The sequence below is a fragment of the Ascaphus truei genome, chromosome 3 (assembly GCF_040206685.1).
Source record: "Ascaphus truei isolate aAscTru1 chromosome 3, aAscTru1.hap1, whole genome shotgun sequence".
Taxonomy (NCBI): Eukaryota; Metazoa; Chordata; class Amphibia; order Anura; family Ascaphidae; genus Ascaphus; species Ascaphus truei.
The window spans coordinates 321281274-321303884 of NC_134485.1; the positions used below are offsets into that span (position 1 = coordinate 321281274).

At 41.6% G+C, this 22611-nt stretch overlaps 1 protein-coding gene across 10 annotated transcripts in view; it reads left to right on the forward strand.

Annotated features, from left to right (window-relative positions):
- PRPF40B (pre-mRNA processing factor 40B) overlaps nt 1-22611 on the forward strand; it is a 56477-nt gene that overhangs the window by 22984 nt on the left and 10882 nt on the right. For 8 of the 10 annotated variants that reach the window (XR_012799942.1, XM_075591188.1, XM_075591192.1 and 5 more), the window contains 8 exons: nt 3231-3342; nt 5231-5295; nt 6028-6192; nt 10915-11023; nt 11329-11479; nt 13415-13548; nt 20725-20839; nt 21876-21967. Coding sequence is in view for 9 of the 10 variants with exons in the window: in XM_075591188.1 (XP_075447303.1) it covers nt 3231-3342; nt 5231-5295; nt 6028-6192; nt 10915-11023; nt 11329-11479; nt 13415-13548; nt 20725-20839; nt 21876-21967 (943 nt within the window). In the remaining variant the exon portion in view is untranslated. The remainder of the gene's footprint in view (nt 1-3230; nt 3343-5230; nt 5296-6027; nt 6193-10914; nt 11024-11328; nt 11480-13414; nt 13549-20724; nt 20840-21875; nt 21968-22611) is intronic. The other 2 variants (XM_075591190.1, XM_075591193.1) reach the window with 1 other exon arrangement.

Consider the following 22611-nt stretch of genomic DNA (forward strand, 5'->3'; position numbering starts at 1 on the left):
TCCAGAATTAATTTAAGGACTTAAATCTCAGGAGTCCATTTCCCCACCCAGCCCCCATGCTTTCTACCAGAAAAATACAAAACGTGCCAGCAAATGAGCGTAATCTCTTCAAAGGGTAATAGGTTCAATTGGAGCTCAGAGACAACTTATTACATTTAATATAAAAAAAAAGGGCTACAGTGCTTGTTACAGATACAGGATTATAAAATCACATACAGAACATAGTCAGTTTGTGAAAATAAAAGAAGTAAAGCAGAAAACCTATACATTCTCAGTGAAAGTCTTGTAACAGCTCCTTCAACTGGTCATGAACATGTGATCCACACACGTGACGTGCTCCCCTAGGTAGATTCTGCCTTGTGGGGTTCAGACGCAAACGCTTAAGCCGCGACTAGTGCATGCGCGAGACTGCGTCACGTCACGCGCGAAACATGCACATAGCTGGAGGCTATTGTGAGGTGACCGGGAGACGTGGCCGACGCGTCACGCGGTTGGTTCGCCCTCAGTGGCTGAACCGCTCACGTGATGCGGCCGTCGTGCAAAAAACCCCAACAATTTGCGCACTATGGGTAGCCTCATTGTGGAACACATTTGTGGTCGCGGCGCGCGCCTGCACCTATGGTTGCGGCCTTATCGCTTTAACGTGTCAGAGATTCCAGATCCATGATTATCCTCTTGGGGTGTTGCCTGTCCCCCATTTGAGGAAAAAAGAGAGATCCAGCGCTCCACGGATTTCAAGATAAATGAATTTATTGTGCCACACGACGTTTCGACCAACAGGTCTTTTTCAAGTGATTAGGCATGCCTAATCACTTGAAAAAGACCTGTTGGTCGAAACGTCGTGTGGCACAATAAATTCATTTATCTTGAAATCCGTGGAGCGCTGGATCTCTCTTTTTTCCTCAGTGTACATTGGAATTTGCCTGGCAGGTACTTCCTTGAACCAGCAGCACCGGTAAACTGTATGTATTTATTTATATTGTGGTGTGCAGCCTTAAACCCCCTTTACATTGTCCCCCATTTGAGCCATTTTTACAACTAGCTACGATTGGACACGAGAATTGTTTAATTTCCAATTTAATCGGAGTATAAAATACTCCACACCTCTCTCCCCGAGTATCACCAGGTTAATGGTACCCACATCCTTGCATCCTGGGTAATTTGATGCATACAAAAGGTGTCACAGGTGACAGTCCCTTCTGTACCCTTGAGAGTCACATCGCTTATCTGTTATTTGAAAAAAATAAATGACGATGAAAATATATTTTTAAGTTAATACAGGCCTTCTCTTAAGGGGGCATCACATTACATTAAAGTCAGTTTGAGAACAACTACAATTAAATAGAATTCTTTTGTTACCCTCCCACTGTCTCTGTACGTTCTCCCTACCAATTAGATTGTAAGCTCCTCCGAGCAGGGACTCCTCTTCCTAAAATGTTACTTTTATGTCTGAAGCTCTTCTTCCCATGATCTGTTATTTATATTTGTTATTATTATGATTGTCGCGTATTACGGCTGTGAATGTGCGCTATGTACATTAATGGCGCTATGTAAATAAAGACATACAGTACAATACACAGCAGACAGAGAGGAAAAAAAGGTTATAATAATAAAGGGTTGCATTAAATGAACAAAGGTTATACACATTCCATTTACAGATATTTCATGAACAGTCAGAGATGATTATGGGCATAAGTAACATTTACAGACAGGATTACAATTGTGTTAGAGGAGGTAGGATGGGGTTAGAAGAGGTGCTGCCTTAAAGCGTTTACAATCTATAGGCAGGGTAAGCTGACATTGGGTACAGGGGATCAGAGGGTTGGCGAGTATCGGAAGCAACTGAGCAGCTGTAACATTACCAAACAGCAGCGAACGTCCGCAAATGACGACACCCATTGGGGCGACTCGTGTTATGTCCCAGAGATTCTTTGTGGAAAGGAAAAAGCAACATTGCAGCACACAGTACCGCAGTTAGACACGCAAGGGGGAGGGGCTAATGGACTCCAAGGGTCTTTGGACTGGCTCTTGGCCTCCTGCTGTTAACCCCTTCCATGCAGTCTTGGTGGACAGGGAGTGAAGGAATATTGGAGATCCTCGCTCACGGAGATGCCTTTGGGGCGGCTCGTGTTATGTTCCAGAGGTTCTTTGTGGAAATGAAAAAAGCAGCATGGCAACACACACTACCTCAGTCAGACAATATACATAACAGAAATCGTGTATATTCACTGTTTAAATATGTATAACTGACATCACTTAGAAAATATTACTCTGTAAATATATATTTATATACACACACACACACACACACACACACACACACACACACACACACACACACACACACACACACACACACACACACACACACACACACACACACTCTTTTGAAGCTCTCCAATCCAAATAAGCATCTTTCCCCTACCTGTAGGGCTGTCTGCAAAACATTAACTGCCCCCATTGAGCCACTTTAAGCCATGTACCCATAAGGTTTATATAGCAATGAATTTAGGTCACTTTCCCAGTATCACTCCAATTGACTCAAATAAATATATACATATATAATAATACTGTGGGTCTGGGTTGTGAACTTGTTAAGTTTGTGTTATGTCTACCTGTAAGGACACAGGCTTGCATTGCCAGAATTTAAAAAGGTTTTGTTTTTTACATTTTATTTTAGAGGAGGTTAACCTCTTGGTTGCCATACTTCTCCCAAACGCTATCGATTTTACATGACTTTATTGTGATAATATATATATACTATGCAGCAAGGCGATCATTACAGTATTTGTTGCATTTGCTCTGATGTTTAAATTCAAAGCATATAAAATCAGATTATTCCTGTTCTCACCACATGCATAATTCATCATTTTACCTTGCACAATTGTGTTTTATATGATTAAACATAGGTCACGATCCTCTCCTTGGAAATAAAACAAGTCAAATAAGAGGAGAGGAATGATTTTGTTTTTGAAACTTTTTTTTAAGCTATCCAATGTTAGTAGAAACCAATAATGGGAAGAGAGCAGAGTTGTTAGCGCTCCAGACAATGAGGAGGATATCAACACACGTTCCATTCTTTTGACCTTGAGCCTCTCAATAGTGCTTTTGTGTTTTGAAATCTCCTTTCGCGAGGTTGGTATGGCTGCAGCTGCCTGGGTTCTGGAAGTCTTCCAGGTGGCTTTTTGTGCTATGATTCTGTGGCAATTCTGGTTTTATTGCTTTCACAGCATCCCGGTGAGAATGGAGGACAGTGAAAAGATGGAACCAGAGAAGAGAGTCTATAACTGGAACACAAAAGAGGAAGCAAAACTATTTTTCAAGGAACTGCTGAAGGATAAGGTAACATATAACAGAGAGAAGGGCATGACGTTATCAGTGACGTGTTAAAGTAGCAATCCATGCAATATCCTACATATGATTATTTTTTTTTTTAAATAAATCAGTTCTGTACTATTAGATAATACTTATTACATTAAAAACAAATATATATATTATTCAACTCCTAACGCCATTTTTAACGAGTTTTAACATACAGAGCATCTTTTGATTTCTGTAGCAGGCTCTAGCACAGTTCCCCAGCAGTGCAAGATCTTTGTAACACTTTCCTGTTTGTGATAATTTGTTGCTGATGTTCCCAGCAGTTTGAGCTGCAAACTGTAACAATAGATACAGTTACCTTAGTAATATAAGGATACATTGTAGTTGCTGAGTTACACTGACTGAAGGATTGATGGAAAGCAGTAATATTACTTCTCTTCCCCCCACCCCCTTTTTTTTCTGTCTCGTTAATTTGTATATGTAAAACATGCGACTGTTTTGTAAGCTGGCAATCGTTTGTTGCTCCTGTTATGAATCTGTAAAAATCCTGATTGTGTGCCTAACATAATGGCCACCTTTCAGTTTTAATCAATCCTTCAGTCAGTGTAACTCAACAGCCACAATATATCCTTATATTACTTAGGCCTCAGGCATGGTCAGCGCTTAGGCGATGACCCGTGCTGAGGCGCGCTGCTGCTCGGCAGTGAGCCCCTGCAGCCGCAATGACAGCGGCTTTAGCAGGGGCTCGCGCACGCGTCCGCAAGCGTGCGGAAGCATAGGTCTTAGAAAGATTTTAGATTTTCGCGCTCATGGGAGCGCAGGGCCGGTCACGTGAGCGGTTCGCCCAATGAGGGCGAACAAGCTCCGTGACATCAGAGCCCCCCTCCCTCCCCCCCCGACACGCCCCCGGACGGCGCGCGGTCTAAGGCCAGGGAAAGCACCCGCTTTCCCTCAGCCTCAGCGCGCCTCCGCCCGGCTGGAATCACCCTGGACGCAGCCTAAGGTAACATTATCTATTGTTACAGTTTGCAGCTCAAATTGCTGGAAACAGGAAACATTAGCAACATATTTTCACAAACAGGAAAGTGTTGCAACGGTCTCACACTGCTTGGGAGGTGGGCTAAAACCTTCTATAGAAATCAAAGGATGCTTTAAAACTCATAAAAATTGCATTCAGAGTTGAATTAAAAAAAAAAAAACAGTCATTATTGTCTCATACTACAGAACTGATTTCAAAGAAAATATATATAACATTTCACATGTTTGCTGCTTGAAACTGAAAGGCAGCCATTTAGTGAACCCAGGGAAGCAGGATCTTTGCTGATCGATTACGGGAGAACAAATTGATTGCCAGCTTTAAAAAAAAAAAAATTTCAGTGCTGCTTGGATTACCTCTTTAATTTATACTTTTATTTAAAAAAAATTAAATACTTTGCTGGAGTCTCCATTAGGTAGTTGTCGTGTCAAGGAATGGGCAGGCTGTTTCTGTGATACATAGGGAACATAGATCAAATAAATGGGCCGTAAAATGTCTTATGCCACGTTAAGGTCTTATGGCTTAGCATTGCTTAGTAAACATGGCCCTAAAATAAAATATTCTCCAATGTTTCTTTCAGACAGAAGGCTCTCAGCAGAGTATGCCTACAAGAGCACAACTAGAACACAAGAGCGCTATTCGTCTGTGTGTACTGTGTCTTGTTCATTGAGACTTTAGTTTAGTGATGTTGATGTGACTGTCAGCAATCTGACTGTCACCAAAGATTGTGCTCCTGGCTTTAGGAACTGTGACAAAACCAGTGTCAAAAATACACAAGATTTATCAAAGGGAAACATTCCACATATGTTTATTTTTTATTTTTTTGCACTGGGAGACTTTAGTAAATATACCCTCAAATATATTTATTTGCAGGGTGTTCCTTCCAACGCATCATGGGAACAAGCAATGAAAATGATTATTAATGATCCCCGGTACAGGTAGGAATCCTGCACTGCGATTTCTAAAACGATGATCCTTTGTTACGTCGTTTTGTTTTTAACATGGAGTCGACAAGATCATCAGTTCAAATCTAGCTGTTCTACTGAAATAATGTCAATTTGGCCCTTCGTTTACAGTGCCATAACTGGCAGGTACAAAAAGGACCGCACTTCATTATTACCCCAACCAGCATAGTCATATATAGTAAAAAAACTAACCTTCCTGGATTTCACCCAAAAGGATGGATGTTTGCATATGATGTAAATATGAAATATAATGATCTTGTAATGGAATGATGTGTAAATGCAAGGATGTTCTATTGTATTATATACGGAACTTATTCTTCTATCGGCCCATATTTACTAAACAGTGTTGTGCCACGAGACGTCTGGCAGCAGCGGAATACATTTTACGGGATTCAAGAGAATAGGTCCTCTTGAATCCCGTGTCTGTGAATGGAATGTCTAATGACCTAGCATCACTTGGTGAATATGGACCTTTTTTTTTATTGTACGGTGTATATCACTATTTACATTTCATTTACAGGCACAATGATGCACTGTTACAAACTAATTCTTGTGGTCTGGGGCAAAGGGTAGGTCTCGTCCAAGGTTTGGGATCTGAATGTTTTTTGCTATTTTAAGGAAAGTCTAAGACTAATTTGCCACCAATCATTCTCCACAGCAGTGGCTGTAAACACTCAGTAGCTGTCATGTATCCCACTTCTCTAGTGCACTTCCAAAGCTGAGCGAAAAGAAGCAGGCGTTCAACGCCTACAAAGCTCAGCGTGAGAAGGAGGAGAAGGAAGACACTCGACTCAGGGCCAAGGAGGCTAAAGAGCAAGTGCAGCGTTTCCTGGAGCAACATGAGAAGATGACCTCAATCACACGCTACAGGTGTGTGCACCATATACAGCTGTATCACATGCTGCAGGCAGCCAACGTGCAGTGTATACTTAAATAACTATACACTGCAAGTATGTGCACTGTATACAGCCATATAGCAAACTATAGCCTATGTGCAGTATATGCATAAAAAAACATATACTGTTGTATCACATGCCACAGCCTACATGCAGTGTGTGTTGTAATAAATAACCGTATGTTGCAGGTATGTGCATCTATTTTAGCTGTATAAACACACTTCAGCAATATGCTGTACACGTTAGTAGCCACACACTTCAGCCCTTGTCGATCCATTGCTGGATGATAGCCTTCCAAATGATCGTCAACATATTGTGGTTGCAAACCTCTTCTCCACGTTGCTCCACCAAATGTTCAGATTTTATCCTCCCATCTTACTTTTGGTTATCATCTTGGTCTTTTCGTTTCCCTTGGAATCCCGTCGAGTACCATCTTTATCCAACAATGGTAATTTCTTCTTGTGATGTGTCCTGCCCACTGCCATTTTCATTTCTTCACCCTTGTGATGATGTCAGAGACGTTTGTTTGGTTTTAAACACATTTGTTTTCCTGTCTGGGTAATACCCAGAATATGTCTCCCCATACTTCTTTCTGTTGTGTGAAGCTTATGAATTATCTTCACATTTAGGGTCCAAGTTTTACATCCAGATATGAACACAAGCAGATACATTGGTCAAAAACGCTCTCCTTGAGGCACTGTGGAAGCTTCCCTTGGAATATTGTTTTGTTTGTTCCAAATACACTCCATCCCATCTTCATTCTCCTATTGATTTAATTCAAAAGGTTCCCATCGATTTTGTTATTTGCCGGCCAAGGTACAGTAGACATAGTCTTTGACTTCTAGTTCCATTTATTTGAATCTGTGCTGACTTGACACATTTGTTGAACAGTGAAGGAGTTGGCATTTAAGGAAGAAACTTATTAATACTTATTAATAAGCAAATATGCATCTCCGACAAACATCACTTTGGTCTTGCGGAGATGCATACAGAGGCCCACATTCCTACTTGCTTCGGTGAGTACTCCAATTTGTGGCTGTAGGTCTTCTGGATTTATGGCAAAAATAACAATGTCATCTGCAAATTGTAGGTGACTCAAATATTCACGTTGATTTTGATTCCTTTTTCTTTCCAATCTAATGGCTAAAGAAAAATTCTTTAAGTGTTGCAGTGAAAAGCTTTGGTGACACGGTGTCTCCCTGCCGCACTGCCTTGCTGATCCTTATCTTGCTTGTATCTTCCTGTAATCTAATGGTTGATGTGGCATTTTCGTGAATGTTCTTTGTAATATCAATGAATGTTTCTTCAACATTTTGTCTTCTTAATGCATCTAGGACCGCTGAGGTGTGGTCAGATCAAATGCTTTCTTGTAATCTGCGAATCCTAAAATGAGTGGTAGATGGTATTCATTACTTTGGGAAATCACTTCTTGTACGACTTGGATGTGGTCCATTGTGTTGTACCCACTGTGAAATCTCGCTTGTTCTCTAGACCAGGCAAAGTCCAGGGTCTGGTATAGACTATTAGTGAGTATCTTTGTAAAAATCTTGTAAGTGATTGGAAATAGACTGATTGGTCGGTAGCTCTTGAGGTCTCCTTTTTCTCCTTTCTTGGGGATGAGGATAACTTTGGCATTGCTCTATTCCTCTGGAATTTTCTTGTGCTTCAGGCAGCATGTAAACTAAAGAGCTTTGCGAGGATTTTTTCTACTTCTTCCCCAGCTTCTTTCAAGATTTGAGCTGTAATTCCACCCCCGGGAACCTTCCCATTCGTCATGGATTTTATTGCTTTTGCCACTTCTTCTGGAAGGACGCACAGTGGTTTGTTCTCGCTTGTCCTCTGCTGGATTATGCCCGGTGTTACCTGTGTTCGCGTACAATTTCATGTTGAAGTACTCAACTCTTTATGATAGTTGCACAGTCTTTTACAATCGATCCATCGTCTTATTGGAGTGCAATAGGTTTTCTTCTTCCTAACCAATAGTCGTTGCTTTGTATTCTTTAAAGCTGTGGTTCAAGCTGTTGCATCAATACAATCTACACACTGACAAGTGATTAGCTAAGTTGCTGATCAATCCGTTCTCCTGTAATCAATCGCTGAAATTCGGCTGGGGGTTCACTAAATGCGTCTTGGGTAATCTTCTGCTGCCCTGACAGCCAAAGTTCTGTGAGGAAAATCATGTGACCAGGCAGGCACTAGATTCAATTGGTTCACTGCTAGAGAGGGCAGGGATCAAAAAAGTGATGCTGTTTCAGACGGGGATGTGACTTTGTATATGGTTGCTATTGGAACAAAAATGCTTGTTACATTAGAATACATTAAAAATGTCTTTAAAAATGTTTTTTTTTTAACGCTACAAGTATTTTTACATAGTACAGAACGGATTTATTTAAAAAAAAAAACGCATGTAGGATATCGCTTGAACTGCAGCTTTAAGCTTTTGTTATCTTCAGTAGTCTTCTTCACCATATCACTGTTATATTTTCCTACATCTTCAGTTATAAGTTTGCGGATTGTCTTGCAGAGGTCTGCATATGTATTGGGATTGCTTAATTTCTTGTCGTCTCCTCATTTTATTGTTTTGTCTCATCAGATATTTTCCTATCCTGTTTTTTGTTAGCGATTCCTCCATTATTTTTTTGCCCTTCTAACTACAACCTTCAAAAGTTCTTCATAATCGCTTGTTAAAGTGTCCCAATGCATTTTGAGCAAGCTGAAGTGATTGTTCAGTTCTAGTTGGAATTCTCTGCTGTTATTCTTGAGGTTGTTGATGTTGATGGTTTTTATCTTCGTTTTAATTCGTTTTCTTCTTTTTAACTTCGCATTCAGATGTAATCTGCAGCAAACCAATCAGTGATCACTCCTTGTGTCAAACCGTTTAAAGACTGTGCAGTCTTCAATTACATTTCTTGTTCGTTAGGATATAGTCAATTTCATTCTTGACTCCATTGGTCCATTCTATGTCAATTTTCTACTTGGATTCTTCTTGAAGAATTAATTCATAATGTACAAGTTTTCACGTTCTGCAAATTCTACCTCTGTCCCCACGTCCATTCCTGTTACTGTAACAATTACCAACTGATGCTTATATCTAAAATCAATAGCGGCACTCTACTATGGAGTATTAATATAATGTATATATGTGAAAAAATGGGTAATTTACTAGTTAATAATGCAGACAAAAAGCCTGACGTTTCGGTCCCCAGGGGATCTTACTCAAGGGTCCCCCTGGAGGCTGAAACATCAGGCTTTTTGTCTGTATTTGTGTGTGGGGGGGTGGGGGGGGGGGGGGGTGGTGATGTGTGTGTGTCATCGCCAGAAGAAGAGATCAGTGTATCTCAAAAGCTCGCACAAATAAAAGCATTTTGTTAGCCACAGAACGGTATCGTCTGTTCGTTTTTGATTATTAAGCTCGGCTAACACGGTACAGATACCTCTATACACACACACACACACACACACACACACACACACACACACACACACACACACACACACACACACACACACACACACACACACACACACACACACCACAGTAGAGTGCTGCTATTGATTTTTTTCATATATAAAATAAATAGCAGAACTCAACTGTGGAGTATTAATAAATATATATATATATATATATATATATATATATATAATATTATTAATACTCCACAGTTGAGTGCTGCTATTGATTTTAAATATGTAAAAAATCAATAGCAGCACTTTACTGTGGTGTGTGTGTGTCTATATATATATATATATATATATATATATATATATATATATATATATATATATATATATATATATATATATATATATCCCTCTACAGCTGAATGAACAGATTACTGTGTGTTTGTGCTATATTTATGTACCTGTGGCATGATACAAGTACAGTATGTGGACCTTGTAAATCTGTAGCAACATTTTATAGCACATGCTTAAAAAACAATATACCACAAACATTCGTGTGCCATATGTCTAGTTATACTTTGCATTAAAGTTTCAAAATGTGTTTAATTAATTTAGCTTTTGTATCCTGCTTACTTTCTGAAATGCTCCAAAATTCCTTCAGAGAAATACGAATGTGCATCAATATTTTAATTTTTTCTCTTCAATATGATTGTCTTCATGATTTTTCTACCAACTGGTTTCTAATTGAGCTATGATCACAGTTACATTGTGGCAGCAGCCTTTCCTAACCTACGTGTGTAGCACTCTGCAGTGTCCGTTATGCAGTGTTTGAAATGCTTTACAGTTAGACTTGTGTCCTAGTTAAAAAAAAAAAAAGAAACTACTGAACATATCTTCAGTTATGAAATAAACATAACAAATAACGTTTACTATGCATGGTTAAGATCATTCACTCTACTATATATCCATATATTGCACAGGCTGTGCATTTTCCTGCATGCATAGTTCTCTTTCACTGCATATGGATTAGTGTAATGCCCTCAATGATTCTGTTCTGGGCAATACGTGTAATGGAATTCTGGCAGCTGTAGTTCTTTGCCCTCTATTCTTGTGCTTCTGTAGACAGTACAACTGTATTTTTATATTTTTGGGATCTTGTGTGTGTTTGCTGGGAGTTAAGACGTTATTTCCAAGCTTTTTTGTCTTAACAATCATGAAGTTCGATTTTACTGATCCCCTTGGTTGAGATGGATTGGAGAAGAGCCATTGTTGACCAAACAGTTTCCCCTTGTAGGAAAGCAGAGCAGATGTTTGGAGAATTTGAAGTATGGTCGGTGGTTCCAGAGCGGGATCGCAAGGAGATTTATGACGATGTGCTCTTCTTCCTGGCAAAGAAAGAGAAGGTAAAGAGGGGTTAAAAAATGAAGATGCAACTCATCAGGGAATGTATGCATCACCCTTTTAGATAAGTAATGCATCAAAAAACCTTAACCTTTTCCAAGTTGGGGAGCCATTTAAGGCAGTATGTTGCCGGAAAGGGTTCCCACTTGCTTGGTTCATACAATAAATGATATATTAGTGCTGAGCATTGAAATATACTATGGTATACTCAATATCAGGCGTCATCTTACTTGGACGGCTACTAATAGTTGAAACATTTCTAGGTTTAAAGCTAAAACGAATGACTGGAAGTAACTTATCTGTCTAGGAGCAAGCCAAGCAGCTGAGGAAACGCAACGTGCAAGCACTGAAGAATATTTTGGACAATATGAGTAATGTTTGTTTTCAGACCACATGGTCAGAGGCCCAACAGTACCTCATGGACAACCCAATGTTTGCGGAGGATGAAGAGCTGCAGAGTAAGTCTCTCTCCACATTTACGGCAGATAAGGACTACTTATTTTTTCCTGCACATATGACAATACCATTTGTCGTGAGTGTGTGTGTGTGTTTGTGTGTGTGTGTGTATGTGAGGGTTTAGCAAAAATGGGAAACCCAGATGTTTAACTCACCTCCCCACAGAGCACAACAAATGAGCAATCAAACACCCAAACCCTCACACTGCACCCTATTTACGCTGCCAGCAGCAGGAATAATTTAAGGGGCTTACACCATGGAAGTCCCTGATACCCCAGATAAGTGCACACATTTAACACAAAAACTCTTCCAATTTAACAAAAAAAAAGTGGTAAAAATGTGTCACAAGATAAGATCAATCCCTTTAGAGGTAAAACCGGTTCAATTAGCGCCCAAAGACAATACTAAGTACATTTCAGATTTAATTTAACAAAAGGCGATACAGTGCTTGTACAGAGAAAAATATAAAATGAAGTAGAGTGAGTGAAATAAGAGTTTATAAAATAGAAAGGAGCAAAACAGAGCATATATACAGATGTAGCAATGCTTACGGTCTCCGGTGCTGCGCCCGTAAAAGCAAAAGTCTTCGGCGCCAGAGACAGTGTCTGCCGTGGTTCCATGGCAAGAGGTCCATGCTTCCGTATCGGATCCCACGCAGCGTTACTCCTCCGGTGCCAGGGCAGCCTCGGTTGCCCCACCACAGCTTACCCTCCTGCCAGAAGCTTTTGTTTTGCAACATCTGTACATTACCATTACCAGCCTGTAGTGTAAAATCATGAGGTAGAAATGTGAGACCCCACACGCGCACCGTGTGCCCAAAACACAAGTCCCTATACCTCATAATCCTTTGATCTGAGCGAGAGTAAGTCCAAACGGACTGCCTGTATGGGTGTATCCTGACAGTCGTGTGTCACCTCTCCCTTGACCATGTCACTTTTATGACCTGATGTCTTGGAAGTGAGCAATTCTTACATTTCAAATTGAATCAAGAGTGTATAAAAAGCTTACTATCTTCCTTCTAATAGTTAGTGGATATGTGTATCAGTGTCGTCCTATTCAGGATACACCCCGGACATATACATACTTGATACATTTCTTTTTAAACCCAGTGGTGAAATGCATTATCCGCAATTTGCAATCCTACTCATTTCTGCATTATGACAAATCAAATACATTTATAGTTCCCAAACTTAAATACGACACTGCTAAAAGTTGTATTTAAAGAGCATTCACATTTAACCATGAGGTGTACTGCCACGGATGCACGAAAATCCAAAGATTACTGGAACAAGGTCTGTAGCTGAAGATAATTACACTCACTTGGTCTTATGCAGAAAGGTGGATCAACGTTTCGGGTTCCAGCATTGTCCGAAAGATAGATCCAAAAAATAGACAACGATCTTTATGCATAAGACCATGTGAGTACCATTATCTTTATCTATGTCATGAAGAGTTGCACGGAAGATCTTTTCATTTTTCAGGGTTTAATAATGTATAATAATAACAAAATAGTAAAAGCACAGTATAATTCTGTGTTTAGCTTTTATCGCAAATAGTATAGATGATGACACCTTAGATCAGGGGGGCTCAACTGCAGTCTTCAAACACCACTAACAGGTCAGGTTTTCAGGATATCCCAGCAGTATAGCACAGGTGGCTCAATCAGAGGCTCAGTCAAAGGCTGAGTCTGTGATTGGCCCACCTGTGCTCAGGCAGGGACTAATTGAGCAACCTGGGCTGAAGCAGGGGTTTATTGAGCCAGCTGTGCTGAAGCTGGGGATATCCTGAAAACCTGACCTGTTAAGGGGGCTTGAGGACTGGATTGGAGCAACCCCTGTCTTATACAACAATACATTGTTATATCTCGCCACTTAAACTGCTGTAAAAGGTGATGGGTTCTGCCGCGACTTGTTTTTGTACTTCTTGTTTCCCCACAGATATGGATAAGGAAGATGCCTTGATATGCTTTGAGGAGCACATCCGTGCTCTGGAGAAAGATGAGGCAGAGGACAAGGAGAGGACGAAACTTCGGGAGAGGCGTCAGCAACGCAAAAACAGGGAATCCTTTCAGGTATTGGAGCCCAGCTGGTGTCACACGCAAACACAGACACATCTTTAGGAGATAGGTTACAGAGCTACCTCCTCATCTGCACCCGCACATACCCACAAAACAATCTCTCGCGTGTCGCAGTACAACATTTTATACAAGATAAAGGGACAATGCACAGGGACGCAGGGTTCGTTACATCTCACTACAATCTGTGGAAGACTGTACATATTACCGCGCTCCTCCCTATAGAAGTTTGCTGCTAGTAAAAAGATATCACACACTTTCCCAGCACGCTCAAACCCCAACACCCACCACATTATATATATATATATATATATATACTGAGTGTGGCAAATGTATACAAAAGACAGGGGGAGCAGAATGCTACATCCAAATTGACAAAACATATATGGTAATAAGTATAAAGTGTAAATAATTCAATAATAATAATTACTTGGTTATTTAGTTAAACCCTTTGGCCAAAGCGCTATAAGCCTGCATACCACGTCAATGTATAACCAAATATGCAGGTCCTAACACTAAACTGGGAACCTTCCCTTTTACCTCTGTATGGGGGGGAACAGCCATAGTAGATCCTGTCCATACAGCAACATGAGAAAACCTCCCAAGTTAAAAAGGTGGGGAAGGGGGGAACTGCAAATTTGGTTATGCTGTTGCATTACCAGGGCAACATGACGCCATGCGATTCAGAAGGAGGAGGGGGGCGGCAGGTAAGGAAGCGGCCACAACAGCTGTGCCACGGGGCGGCAGATTTTGAAATCTGCCACGGAATATGTGATGGCTCATAGAAACCAGTGTTAAACAAAGCTAGCGGTGCAATTGTGAAGAGGTGGGAGCTATTATATAGCCATTGGGTTATATAATAGGATTTCTTACAAACTCTATGGCAGAAAAGGATTTAACCGCATTGCAAAGGCATATCTTCCCCTTCTGATTGGCTCTGGCTCTTGAGCCCCGCCCTCTCTCTAGCAGTGCCCAGTTCATCATATTCCAGGAACTACATTGCCCAAAATGCTGTGCAAGAACTGAATTAAATAACCCGCAAGCGATTTATTACAGGAGAACGGATCGATCTGCCGCTCAGCTAATCACTATTTTTTTTTTTTAAACGGCAGCTTGAACTGCAGCTTTAACATGCAACAGGAAAACCCTACCAATTAAATACAAAAAGTAGAACATCCATAAGTACATATATTAAAGGAACAATCCAAGCAATATCCTACGTATTTTTAAATAAATCAGTTCTGTAGTATTACATAATACATACTGCATTTTTTTTTATTCAACTGAGTGCCATTTTTAATGCGTTTTAATATACTTATTTCAAATCCTTTTATGTCTATAGCAGGTTTTAGCCCACTTCCCCAGCAATGCAAGATTTCCTGTTTGTGATCAATTGTTGCTAATATGTCCCCAGCAGTTTGAGCTGCAAACTGTAACAATAGATAATGTTACCGTGGTAATATAAGAATACATTAAAGATGTCGTGTTAAACTGACTGAAGGATTGATTGAAACTGAAAGGCAGCCATTTAGTGAACCCTGCGACCCAGGATCTTTGCTGATCGATTACAGGAGAACAAATTGATCGCCAGCTTAGGTAATTCGTTTTCAGTAAAGGTAATCAAAGGCTGCGTATATTAAAACAAAAACAGTTTTCTTAAAGTGCCGCTTGGATCGCCTCTTTAAGTTCTTAGTAGTTTAAGTGGTTTGACCATAACTAGGTGACCATGTGGACTACTAAGGGGTTAATATATGAATTTATTCTAAAATGTTCATATTACAGTGATGTGAAAAAGAAAGTACACCCTCTTTGAATTCTATTTGTTTTACAAATCAGGACATAATAACAATCATCTGTTCCTTATCAGGTCTTAAAATTAGGTAAATACAACCTCAGATGAACAACAACACATGACATATTACACCGTGTCATGATTTATTTAACACAAAGCCAAAATGGAGAAGCCATGTGTGAAAAACTAAGTACACCCTTACTGCTTCCATAGGAATTAAGATGCTAACTAGCAGACAGGTGCTGCTAATCAAATGCCCTTGGTTAATTGATCATCAGCAAGTGTGACCACCTCTATAAAAGCCGAAGTTTTAGCAGTTTGCTGGTCTGGAGCATTCAGGTGTGTGTTAATACAATGCTAAGGAGGAAAGATATCAGCAATGATCTTAGAGAAGCAATTGTTGCTGCCCATCAATCTGGGAAGGGTTATAAGGCCATTTCCAAACCATTTAAAGTCCATCATTCTACAGTGAGAAAGATTATTCAAAAGTGGAAAACATTCAAGACAGTTGCCAATCTACCCAGGAGTGGACGTCCCGGCAAATTCACCCCAAGGTCAGACCATGCAATGCTCAGAGAAATTGCAAAAAAACCAAGAGTTACATCTCAGACTCTATAGGCCTCAGCTAGCATGTTAAATGCTAAACTTCATGACAGTACAATTAGAAAAAGACTGAATAAGTATGGTTTGTCTGGAAGGTTTGCCAGGAGAAAGCCTCTTCTCTCTAAAAAGAACATGACAGCACGACTTCGGTTTACAAAGTTGCATCTGAACAAACCACAAGACTTCTGGAACAATGTCCATTGGACAGACGAGACCAAAGTGGAGATGTTTGGCCATAATGCACAGCGCCACGTTTGGCGAAAACCAAACACAGCATATCAGTACAAACACCTCATACCAGTTGTCAAGCATGGTGGTGGAGGGGTGATGATTTGGGCTTGTTTTGCAGCCACAAGACCTGGGAACCTTGCAGTCATTGAGTCTACCATGAACTCCTCTGTATACCAAAGTATTCTAGAGTCAAATGTGAAGCTATCTGCCCAACAGCTAAAGCTTGGCGGAAATTGGGTCATGCAACAGGACAATGATCCCAAGCACACCAGCAAATCTACAACGGAATGGCTGAAAAAGAAAAGAATCAAGGTGTTGCAATGGCCCAGTCAAAATCCAGACCTCAACCCGATTGAAATACTGTGGCTGGATCTTAAGAGAGCTGTGCATTAACAAATGCCCACAAACCTCAATGAACTGAAGCAACGTTGTAAAGAAGAGTGGGTCAAAATTCCTCCACAACTATGTGAGAGACTGATAAAATCATACAGAAAATGATTACTTCAAGTTATTGCTGCTAAAGGTGGTTCTAGAAGCTATTGAATCATAAGGTATACTTAGTTTTTCACACATGGCTTCTCCATTTTGGCTTTATGTTTGTTAAATAAATCATGACACGGTGTAATATGTCACGTGTTGTTCATCGGAGGTTGTATTTACCTAATTTTAAGACCTGCTAAGGAACAGATGATTGTTATTATGCCCTGATATGTAAAACCATAGAATTCAAAGAGGGTGTACTTTCTTTTTCACACCACTGTATGTATTTCTTATCACCTTGATGGCTTAAGTGTTTTGACTTTGTATTTTATTTTAACCACCCTATGTCTGCAGTTGGAACTGTCTCCAGTGACATCATTGTATGAAGAATTTTTGCAATGATCTCATCAGGAGTAAAATGTTCTTTTTCTCGTCGTGGCTTCATCAAAGAGGACCACCTTGTGAATGAGGTTTTCCACTTTTGACGCAGAGCTAAGGAAGGGTTTACGCTCTCACAAACCTGGCAGAGATTTTGATGCTAAGAAAATGGGAATAAAATGAAACAAATGACGAGCTGATCAAGGAGGGCAAATAGGTGCCATGTATCTAGAAGCGCAGGATAAAAAAATATCCATCCAAACTTAAATGTTAACACGATTCTTAAAAGTTTAAATTGCTTTGGTACTGCGGTCCCATAGTACAGGGCCTCCCTAGTTCCAGCTGCCACGGTGTTGTGCTTACACGGAGAACTGGTGGAAAACGTATGAATGCAGAAATTCTACACTAATAACCTCACACGCTTAATGCAATGTATTTTTCTTTAGCACAGCATCTATTTGGTTGCTAGACTTGAGCAATATATAATGAAAGTCCATCTTTTTGGCGCTGATTATTTATTGTGTTCATAAAACACAGCATCATCGCACTTAATCCTTATTGTTGCAGTAGCTAGTGCTTTGGATGCATCTTCGAAAGAGTCGGGGAAGAATCTCAAATATAAATGTATGGACATATTCAATACTTTACAAACCTTTAAAGAAGCAATCCAAGCTTTCCGTTTTTCCCCCCATGATTTGTCATTTTTTACATAGTTGAAGCAGGGGGTCTCTGGAACTGCTCCCCATTAATTTCAGCTAAGGGTACCCCCTGCTTCTGGAGATACAGGTCTCCCGGTCGGGGTTGCCAGTAGCCACTCTGGCTCGGCTAACATAATGGCCGCTTTTCAACGCTCCCATGCTCTGCTGGCCAATAGAAAGCCGTGATGTCAATCCGGGGTGATTTCCTTTAGGCCCACGTGATGCACCCCCTTTGGAGTTGAGTATCTTTGAAAGCTGGGGGTCCCCGGGAGCTGAAATGACTGGGGTTCAGCTCCGGAGACCCCCCCTGCGTCAATCCTCTTCTGGTGTGAAGCCACGTTCTAGTGCAAGAGAAGAGTTCATCTCCATTGTAATAGAAACCTTCTCCAACCGAGGGAAGCAGCTTGACGGCATATTGAAATAGTATAATGTAAATAATCACAGTGGTTGCAAAAATATTCATGAAGCTGAATGATCACGTTGTATGCATTGGGGAAAGTGCAAGAAGCTGCCAGGAGATGGCAGTATCTACTAGTCCTAGGCATACTGACCCAGACAGAAAGGAGGCTGTAAGCCCGTTACATAGCGCCCGTTACACAGAGGGCACACCCCCTTGCGTAGACGTGCGAGAGGAATGGGATGGATGGAAGACAAAGCCACGACCTGCATTCTTCCTCTGGATGTTTTGTTTGGTATAATTAGTGTGAAACAGCTGTTCATGTTTGGGGCCCATCTGACAATGAATATGCTGCAAATAATGCAGTGCTCAGTATTACTGTACAGCAAATAGCAATACCCAGTGTGAGCACATTCACACGTCTCAGACAGGTCTGTTACCCTGCCTTTCCCCATTATCTCTTAGCATACAGTGCTTCCACTGCAGCCAGGGATTCTGGGTAATGACATGGAAATGAGCACTCACAATGGGTTACTTTTTGCATCTTATCCATTTTAACAGGTCCCCCCTAAAAGCGTATGCCTGCTGTATTACACCGCTTTTCCAGCCCGCCTTGGTTAAAAAAGTGCAGAGCCAGTAACCCTGCCCACAGACAGCTTCTTTTTTCTTTTGAGAGCCTGAATGTGCCCGTGCGCAAGCAGTGGCAGATTTCCCATTAGGCTCGATTGGCTAGAACAGCAACATTTGGGGACGGCAAAAATGTCCACCCCATATAAATTTGCAGCGCTCCCAGGCCCAGTGGCATGATGGGAAGGCACTTACATGGCGGTCACCCCCTTGCTGCCACCCTCCTTCTCCTTCCGAATCACAGCATCAAATTACGCCGCGGATGTCACCAATGTGACGTCACATGGTGCTTCGTTGCCATGGCAACGTGATGACAAATGTTGCATTACCATGGCAACACGACACCATGTGACATCACGCTAGTGACGTCCGCGGTGATTCGGAAGGAGACGGAGGGCAGCAGCAAGCATGCGACCGCCACCACATGCAAGTGCCTAGGGGCGGCGGATCTTGAAATCCGCGGCTGTGCGCAAGTGATGTGGTGCATGTAACGTGTGCGCTTCTGCTTGTGATAGTCTTCCCTGGGGGTCCGACCGATCCTTTTACTTCCCCCCATTCTCCATAGACACAAGGCCAGGAAGCTCTTCAGGGTCTTTGTGTCTTCCTCCTTGCGGATTGGGAACACCACTTTCTGGGGATTCTTCAGCCAGAAGGCCAAAATAAAAACCCAGGCCGAAGCCTACTAACCTCAAAGTATTTTTGCTCTGGGAGGGACGGTGACTAAAAACCAAGGACAAAAAAACGTGCAACAAAACCAACAAAGAATAAGTGTTTTGTGCCGTGCTGTAAAAATAACAAACGTGCCAAGCGCTGCCAATGCAGTGTGTGCCCCTAGCCAGAAGTCCCGGGGTGCGACGATGAGTGAGGGAAATGGAAGTACGTGAATTAATATGCGTCCATGCAGGGGGGGACTGTTCCATGCGCCGGTCATGTTGCTACTCTAGGGCCTTCTTTCCCTGTTCAGCTGTCCATGGTTAGTGCCTTACTATGTCCCCCTTTTCCATGTATACCAGACGGCGGTACATTAGAAACAAATCTCAGGCTCTTAATCCCGCTTCCTGGCCTGGCCAGAGGACTAAGTGCGTGCCACTAGCCATTCCAACCCTGCCACAGGCTGAACAGATACACACTTGATCTTAGCCAAAAGGCCAAGAAGCAATGCGGTCTCACCCTTTTGGGTCTCATCAGCGTGAGGTTGGTTGCTGGCTTTGCAATGTGAAGCTGGTAAGTGGGTATGACCAGATATTTAAAAAAGAAAAGTAAGGGTGGGTAAAAAGAAATTACAAAAACCAACAAATAAACATACCACTTGTGAGCACATTGACATGTCAGACAGGCCTGCAAGCATGCATTTCCCCATTATCTCTTAGCATCCAATGCTTCCACGGCAGCCAGGGATTCTGGGTAATGACATGCCTTTATTGTATAAACCTGGTGTTCTCGAGTTGAAGATACTACCGCACGAGTCACTGGTTCTGCAATTTTGTTGTGGTCCAAAGCAATATAAGATTGGTAACCGCAGCTGTACCGTTTCTGTGTAGAGAATTACTCAAAACATTACTCTCTCTAAACATTAGTTGCTGGTCCCCTTGAGATATGGGTAAATTACACTGTAATATAGGGATCACTCATGTTGGTCATTATCGTAGGTTAAGGACCAGCATGGGTGTGTACAAGGGTGTAGTCCTGTCAAAGGGGCATGGTTCGAGCCATCCTAAATGTTACATTATTCCTAAGGAAGGAAGAGTGGGGGGTATATATTTATCTTTGTTTTGCAGCATGTTTATATACACAGGGCTATTCTGTCCATGAACACATCATAGAAAACAGCAGTCTAGCTAGCAGTGAGGCAGAGGGGAAATGTAAGTCCCCTATACTGTATGTGGAGTAGTGCAACACACGCCCCCAGTGTTTGCTGAAGGGATTACTTTGTGGGTTGAGTCACAGAGCTGCACACCTCCTTTCAGGTATTCCTGGATGAGCTGCATGAGACGGGCCAGTTGCACTCAATGTCCACCTGGATGGAGATGTACCCCTCCGTCAGCACAGACTCGCGCTTTGCCAGCATGCTGGGACAGACAGGTGACTGTCACTCAATGCGTTTGATGTTTCATTTGTATGTAGTAACGCATCATACGTCTCCCCACGTGTACAGTATCATTGCAGGCATGTCATGATTCAAATATGTTATTGACATGCTAGAGTCAGTGCTTTCATGTTGCCAGTGGAATATTTAGTAGGTACATTGAAATACTGTTTATACAGGATTCATCACATATTTTGATAACGAAAACCACAAGTACCGTTTAAAAAAAAAAAAGAAATCAGATATAAAGTTTGCAAAATATTAAGGTTTAAAAAAAAAAAAGGACTGATTTAAAAAATAAGCACACTGGAGCAGGGGTGGCCAACTCCAGTCCTCAATGGCCATCAACAGGTCTGGTTTTAAGGATATCCCTGCTTCAGCACAGGTGGCTCAATCATTGACTGGAGCTGGGATATCTTTAAAACCTGACCTGTTGGTGGCCCCTGATCTAGGGTATTTGAAAACGCATGAATAGGATGATTTTCATCTGCTTGCGGATTCCGAGTAAGGTTCATGGTACATTGTAATTAAATAATAAAGATCGAGCTATTGTGTTTTTAGCTCCATGGAGAGTCCATGTACTTCTGTTTTAAGTGCAAATTTAAACTAAAATAGAGCTCTTGGATGCGCTGTCCACTAATCTGTACTAGTAATTCCTCGAATTTATGTTTGATCCATAAAGTCCCTGCAACTTGCTTACCAGGGGGTCATAACGCCAGGCAGCACTGTGGATTATTTCTGTTATTCATTGGTTTCTGGTTCAGCGAAGTAATGATGACTATTTGGTGTGGGGTTGAGGTGGTTTTAATCTGAAAGATATAACCCCTTCAGGACATGACGTTCCTTCTGCCTCGCCATCTGTTAAACGCTAGAGGAGCCAGTACCATCACTGAAGCAATGTGATGCAGGCTGGTCCAGCAGTGAGGGATTACGCAGGGGCCAGTCGTTCTGTATCAGTCTCTGTCTCCTCCCTGCAAGTCTCCGCAAAGAGTGCAGGTCTGTGCTGACTTCTTGATCTTTGCTCCTCTCCAGGCTCCACTCCACTCGACCTGTTCAAATTCTACGTGGAGGAGCTAAAGGCTCGTTTCCACGATGAGAAAAAGATCATTAAAGATATTTTGAAGGTGAGTACAGCAAAGTCACAACAGCCTCATACAAAATGTAGCAATGGAAAGTCAGTTCTAATAGTTTTACTTTGTCAGTCCTTTGAATCTTTCCATAAAGCGGCAATCCAAGACGGCAATTTTTGCGACTGTTTTTTTTTTTTTACATTGTATTGAAGCAGGGCGTCTCCGGAGCTGAACCCCGTCCATTTCAGCTGAGGGGACCCCCTGCTTCTGGAGATACTCACCTCCGTAGTAGGTGCTGGTAGCCGCTCTGCTCAGCTAGCTGGGATCACGTAATGGCCGCTTTTCAAAGCTCCCACATCCTGTGGGCCAATAGGAAGCTGTGATGTCATCGGTGCGGCTTCCTATTGGCCCATGAGACACGGGAGCTTTAAAAAAAAAAACAGGGGGATACCCGCACCCCCTTCAGAGGTAAATATCTCTGGGAACAGGGGGTCCCCAAAGCTGAAATTAACTGGCTTCAGCTCCGGAGACCTCCTGCTTTAATCATTTTTACCAAAATGTCTTCATGCATTTTTGTGTATGTCTATACTTAGTTTCTAATTATAACTGCATGATCTTACCATGGTCTTTAAACGCAGAATAAACCAAATGAATTGATTAAGGTTATCTAGTTTACTTACGGGTTGATTCATATCAGG